General features: G+C 37.7%; 1 protein-coding gene and 1 pseudogene across 2 annotated transcripts; both read right to left on the bottom strand.

Annotated features, from left to right (window-relative positions):
• Positions 1 to 4,142: 4,142 nt before the first annotated feature.
• Positions 4,143 to 5,252, bottom strand: LOC306656828 (TP53-regulated inhibitor of apoptosis 1-like; annotated as a pseudogene). The gene has a single exon. The product of its transcript is annotated as a TP53-regulated inhibitor of apoptosis 1-like (transcript).
• Positions 5,253 to 6,299: 1,047 nt separating this feature from the next.
• Positions 6,300 to 6,797, bottom strand: LOC306659640 (cytochrome c oxidase subunit NDUFA4-like). Its single transcript, XM_079137301.1, has one exon. The coding sequence runs from the start codon at positions 6,793 to 6,795 to the stop codon at positions 6,466 to 6,468; it is 330 nt and encodes a 109-aa protein (XP_078993427.1). The 5' UTR covers positions 6,796 to 6,797; the 3' UTR covers positions 6,300 to 6,465.
• Positions 6,798 to 7,092: the final 295 nt, after the last annotated feature.

Below are 7,092 nucleotides of genomic sequence, written 5' to 3'. Positions count from 1 at the left end.
TAGATTTTCTTACTCACTTAACACTGTGCATTACCATGAGCTACATTCCCAGATCATTAGAACCACCCACCTTTCTCATCTCCCAGTCTAGGAAGACTCTGAGAGATTTCATGTCTGTCCCACCGATAAAGAACCTCATTCACTGGAGCCCACTGTGGAAGACCAGCCACACAACAAGGTTATACCAAAAAGGCAGATTCTGTCTCCATCTAACTCCTAAGTTGACTTTTCCTACTCCTAAAAGTTTGTATGGCATGACTTTGCCATTTTTTGTAACACTGCTTTCAGGAGTGAAATATTTGGGGGAAAAATAAGAATATAAAAAGAGAAAATGCTTGGGAATATATGAGGGAAGGAGAGGAAAAGTATAAAAACAGAGAAAGGAGAAATCTGACCACTTAAGTTAGTTAATATAATTATAGTTATTCAGCTGAGTGATAAAAGAATATGCTAAACTTCACCACTAAGGGTTTTTAGAAAAATGGCAGAGGGGCAAGCAAAGAAAAGCTGGGAAAGAAATTTAACTCCGGTCATTTTGCTTTGTAATAAAGACCACAGAGACACTTTTTACACTAGGAAGAAATATATGTGACCACAGCCATCTCTAGGTTCATGTTTATCTATCACTACACATCACAAATGAGAGAACATAAACTTACTTAATAAGGAGTTTATGAACCCAGCAACTCAGGAGGCAGGGCCAGGAGGATCACAAGTTCAAGACCAGCCTCGGCAATTTAGTAGGGCCCTAAGCAACTTAGCAAGACTCTGTCTCAAAATAAAAAATACAAAAGGGCCGAGGATTTAGCTCAGTGGTAAAAATCCCTCTGAGCTCAATCTCCAGTACCAAACAAATAACATGGGAGTTTACCAAGAACAATTGACTTTGCTGAGTTATTAATAGTTCAGAGAGAGAGAGAAGTATAGTCTATTACACACAGTCATTATGTAAGTGCCTGGGGTCCTCTAGTGGCTATTTATATTTCCTGCATGTAGATCCTAAAACTGATTTTGAGAAAAAAGATCTTTAGGAAAAAAATCTCAACACTCAAGTTGTAATGTCCTGACATACAGTGTTTCCCCCCAACATGTGAATTTGCTGTTAACTATTAAAGAAAAAACCTTCCCTTTTATTCTTTACCATATTTTTAGTGATCCATATAGTGTATGTTTGATATAACTCCAACAACCCAAACTGATCAGGTCATGATGTCTTTGGTTGTTCGCTAGCCTGTGGCACTATCCAAACAGCAAAAACAAGCTGTGGAACTGACAAGACTCTTTTAAAGACAGGTTGCATTTCTGGTGCTGTGGAGGATGGACTAGATCAGAGGGAGTAAGGAAGGAAACCAGTTAGCAGGTTGTTTGGATAGTCTAGGTGAAAAAGGATAGAACCTTAACCTGGAGCAATAGCAGAGAGACTGGAAAAAAATGGGTTATATTGAAGATATTCGTAAATATTCAGGGACTGAATATGAGAGAAGAGAGGGAAGAATTGAGAATAATACTGGGATTTCCTGCTTGGGATTGGATATGACACCATTAACTAATAACAGGCATATAGGAAGAGGAATGAGTATTTGGTATTTTGTATACCTAGATAGAAGTGTTCAGAAAAGAGTTAAAAATATAAAACTGATTCAAGTTGAGGTTGGCATTTGAGAAACAGATCAGGGATCTGTATTAGCCTTTTATCACTATAACAGACTACCAGGCACAGGATACTTATGAAGAAAAGAAAGGTTTATTTTAGCTCACAGTTCTAGAAGGTTAAGTCCAACATCAGGTAGTTCCATTTGTTTGGAACTCTGGTGAGTACAGCATGTTGTGATGCAAGAACATGTCAGGGTGAACAGTCAGATTTCAAATCATGAAAGAGAGAGAGGACTAAGGTTTCCCAATTCCTTTGAAGGGCATACCCCCAATGACCAAATGATCTCCCACTAGGTCCCACTTCCTAAAGGTCCCTGATATCTCCCAATACCACCACCCTGGGAACCAGACCTTTGGGAGATATTCATCCAAACCATACCAGGATCAATGTCTATTGATCACACAATGGGCAAGGCAAGTACACCAGAGAGAAAAGAAGAGGTCCAAGGAAATCATTACAACATCTAAGGCACTGAAGGAGCCCAAGATAAGAATTATCAGAGGTAGAAGGGCATTAGAAAATTTGAGAAGAGAGGAGAGAGCAATCAAGGCATAGTAGTCTATAGTATCACATAGGGCTGAGAAATAGACTGTGTATGAAAAAAACCATTGTGCAATAAATTAAACAGGTAAAAATAACTAACATTTGTAGGGGAGGTAAAATCTTTATTCTCTTATGTTCAATGGCTGGTAATCTATAAATTAAACTAAAAAAAGATAGATTAACAAGAATAAAAGGTTTATTTCATACGCACATGGAAGCTTCATAGAAAAGTTGTGAAAGTACAAAGAGGATAACAGACCTGGAGCTAATATAACATTTTAACAGTGTGGAGAAAGGGGTTTTGGATTTGGGGTAAAGAGTAGGTTATAGGAAGGTAAGTAGGAAATGTGAGCTAACTAAGCATTGTTTACTAGGTTTTATTATTCAGACTGAAGTCATTTCAGGTGATAGGAGTTTTCTCTAAAGTTGGTGTCCTCTTTCTGGTATCTTTACAAATAGAAATTTCCTATGTAAATAGAAATTTCCTTTATAAATGGGAAATATATGCTCTGGTTTTTGGAACATTTTCTGTTGCATATGATGTTCCTCAATTTGTTTTCAGCTCAAAATAATCCTTATGGCAAAGTGACATATTTGGGAAGCTTATTATGATCCCTTACACAGTTCAAAAATGTGAAGAAAAAAAAATAAGCATATCCATCAGGGTGATATAATATAGACCAAATGAATTTTAAAAACTTGTAAAATTCAACTGTGTGCAGTGGTACATACCTGTGAGACAGGGATTTAGGACAGAAATACTGAATCTTAAGGGAAATACCTACAAGCCATGAGGATGTAGAAAGCATAGTTGTAAATCTTGAGTGATATGCCCTTGGCCCAGGCCTTTGAAAACGCGGGAAATACACAGGTGCTGGGAAAACTGGCATGAAATTGTGCAGCTCCACTCTAGATCCACCTCTAGTCTGGCCCCTGATATGGTCCTTCTATAAATACTGGACCCCCAACCCAAGTCAGGGCTACTTCTCACTCTTGGAACAGCCCACGTTCTCCCTTGCATGTATATCTATGTTTCTAAATAAACCTCTGTCTATGCCTTTGTCTGGTTTGTGCTGAAATTCTTTTCTGTCACATATGCCAAGAACCCCACTGGTGCTGAGCTGGGTTCCCCTTTCCTCTGGGAACTCCTAGGACCCTTCTCCAGAGACATGTCTTCTCCCATGACAGCTGTAATCCTAGCAACTAGGGAAGCTGAGGCAGGAGGATCTCAAGTCCAAGGCCAGCTGGGGCAACTAAGACTCTTGTCTCAAAAAATAAAAAGGGGTAAGGATGCAATTCAGTGGTAGAGCATATCTGGGTTCAAGTTCCAGTACAGGAAAAAAAAAAAAAAAGCTTGTCAAAATTCTTTTATTTTACTAAAATTTAGATATATCAAATACTGTTTGCATGGCTCATCATATACATACTTTTCTAGTAATAAAATTTGATCTGTACTCTTAATGAACAGATTTTATATCAAGATGAGGAAATGGCTTATTGAGTTCTCTATTCAAGAGAAAATTACTTGAACAAAAAGCCTTCTGTCTTCCTAACTACTTCCTAACTAACTAGGCAGAATGACTCTTGTAAAATGCTGAGGCTACTAACACAATATACGAGGATATCCAAACTTAATTAAGTGACTGAAATTATGGCCAGGCTAGAAAAATACATTGAGAAATGCATTTAAATGACTCAATGCTTAGTTGATTTTCTTCTAGCCTTGTAGCATATTTTTATTTAGTTCATTTAAAAAGGGAGAATTGGCATAATATACGGGAGGTTACTGAAATGCCTACATTGCAAAAGTATTACTGATATTAAGAAACATGTGGCAGGGTTGGGAACGTAGCTCAGTGGTAAAGCAATTGTCTAGCCTGTGCAAGGCCCTGGGTTCAATTCCAGGGTGGGGGTGAGATAAATTTAGCTTAGGTCTTTTTTTTTTTAATGATAAAAATTAAATGTTAAAATTTATTCCATCATGATTACAGGTATTATAGGGCAGGGTGGGCAAACAAGGCAAATAAAGCAAGCACCTTTCCCCTCCATTTAACCAGATGCAGCATTTTGACTTTTTTATTATATGCAGGTTGACTTAATTTATTAACTTGGGATGATAATTGGCAATAGCAAACTTTCGTGGTTTGGGATCTTTTGCCACAGCAACTCCAAGTAATGTAATTCCAGAACTACGCTGTGAGTTCTGAAATGGTGTTCATTTTAACATTCTTGAAGCTTCATGTCTTAATTGGACAAGAAGGCAGGAAATTGTCTGCTAAAAAAATGTCTTCCTCTTTGCTAACCCAGGCCACCAACAATCTTTGTGAGTTACTATATAAAAATAAATTAGATGAGACTGTTGTGCCTGGATCCCCTTTTAAAGCATTAGCTACCTGAGAGAAAAAAGAGGTCCTAACTGATTGTTTTCATGAACAATGACCCCAGTACAATGTACCTAATGTCTTTTGCAGCAAAAACCAAGAAGTCAGGCAACCCTGATCATCTTGACTAGTTTATCAATAATTTATATACAAGATATATTTAAAGCTGATTCTAGATCATGTATTGCAACCATAATCCCGAGAAACTGTTCAGTTTTAGCCCACTGAGGTTCTGGAAGATGCCAGATCAAGTGAGAAATCATCTCAAAGCAGAGCGGTGGTTCATCATCTTTTACAAGTGAGAGGAAAACATCAATAGAGAAGAAATAAAACTCCCTCCTAAATTCATTGACTCCCACAGCTATCTTCACAGCCTTAGTTGACAAAATCCAGAGTCCTCAATTTCCTGATATAGGAATCCATTTTCAAGGTGACAGTCAATATCAAGAAGAGTTTTCAGGCTTTTCTTTGCCATGGCCCATGAACTCCAGTCCTTCAATAGGAATCTCTTTCTCATTTATTGCTTTCTGAACGCACTGCTGGTAGCGCTTGAAGAGATCGGTGCACGGGTCCCCGGAGCCGTCTCCTTTGACGAACTTCTCGGAAAACCAGCGATTGAAGCACTGGTCGTACTAGTGCTTCATGTCGGTGCATGCCTCCCCGACGCTGTTCATGGCTATGGCGGAGGCGACAAGGCGCACTCTCTAGCTTAGGTCTTAAATCTCAGTCAAGTATGTTGTTTCAAAGGTTTTCATTCCCAGTCTCCAAATGTACAGAAACCAAAAATCAAAGAATTATTTTACTAACCGAAAAGAATTTGTTTGTCCTAGGGACTAAACTCAGTGGTGCTTTATCACTGAGCTACATTCCCAGCTTATTTCATTTTTTATTTTGATACAGGGTCTTACTAAGGCCTGGCCTCAAATTTCGAACCTCCTGCCTCAGTCTCCCAAGTAGATGGATTCCAGGTATGTGCCACCATGTCCTGCTAGTTGGAAAGTATTTAAATTTTTAAAATTTCCAGAAGAGTTTGTATAGAATATCAAATTACCAATGAAATACCAATTAAACACAAGCACACCAACACTGAGCTATATCCCCAACTCTAGAACTTCAACCAAATGCTCAAGGAAGAAATAATTTGTAAGTGTTAGAACCTGGACTTTTCCTTGTGGAAAGCTTTTGAACTTCAATTTAAATTTAGTTAGTAGATACAGGGATATTCATGTTATCTTGTTGTTTTTCAGGAAGCTTTGGTAATTTCAAAGAAATTTGTGTGTCTGGAAGATGCCAAATTTATTAGCATAATATGTTAAAATATTTCTTTAATATTCTATTAATAATCTCACAACCTGTAGTGATATTACACATCTTATTTCAAATATTGGTAATATGTGTCTTTTTTTAAATCATCTTGCATTTATACATTTTATTAACCATCTCAAAGAACCAGTTTTTAATTTCATTGATTTTTCTCTATTGTTTTTCTATTTCATTAATATTCACTGTGTGATCTTCAACATTTCCCTTCTGTTTTCTCTGGGAAGCAATATATTCTTTATTTTCTACTTTCTTAGGGTAAAGGCTTAAATTATTGATTTGAGAACCTTCTTCTTTTCTAATATAGGTATTTAGTGCTACATATGCCTATAAGTATTATATTAGCACACCCAACAAATCTGTTTTCATTTTCTTTTTTTTTTTTTTTCAAGTTTCAGAGATTTATTATCAATGTAAAAAACTCTAATAAATCAACATGACTTCATGCATTTAAAGGAGAAGTATTTCCTGGTTAAGTGGAAAATTGGGCGGATGGCTTCTTAAAGACCTTCATTCTAAGCAGCTTTATAGTGAAACATTTCAGTTAGAAGTCTGGACCTTCTTTCTTCAGTTTGCTGTAATCCACATCACTGAGTAGAACTTGTATTGATCATTGGGACCCAGTTTGTTCCAGGGTTCTGGGTTATTCTTTCTATCCCAACTGACATCTAGATTGAACAATGCCAGACGCATCACATACAATGCTGCTCCAGTACCTCCTGCTCCAATAAATACGAAGAGGGGAATCAAGCTTGGATGCTTCTTGGCCTGACCAATGATCTGACGGAGCATGTTTGCAACTGAGGGCTCCGGTCCCAAAAGCGATAAAAAGAACTCTGCCAGGCCCAGGACTAAGCAGCTTCTGCACCCAATCTGTGCTGACGCTCCTGTTTTCATTTTCATTTAGTACAAAATACTAACTTCCTTTTGAGTTCTTTGACCCATAGTTCATTTACAAGTGTGTAAATTTCAAAAAATGTAGGGATTTTCCATGTGAGTTAGCTTTTTAACACTGTGACCAAAATACCTGACAAGAACAACTTTGCAGAGGAAGGATTTATTTTGGCTCACAGTTTCACAAAATTCAGTCCATGGTCAGCTGGCTCCAAGGCAAACACATCATGGCAGAAGGGCAAGGTGAAGGAAAGCTGCTCCTGGCAGCTGGAAAGCATGGTGGATGGTGCTGACGAGATC

This window comes from Sciurus vulgaris, assembly GCF_902686455.1.
Source record: "Sciurus vulgaris genome assembly, chromosome: 1".
Classification (NCBI taxonomy): Eukaryota; Metazoa; Chordata; class Mammalia; order Rodentia; family Sciuridae; genus Sciurus; species Sciurus vulgaris.
This window is presented reverse-complemented; position numbering and strand designations above follow the sequence as displayed.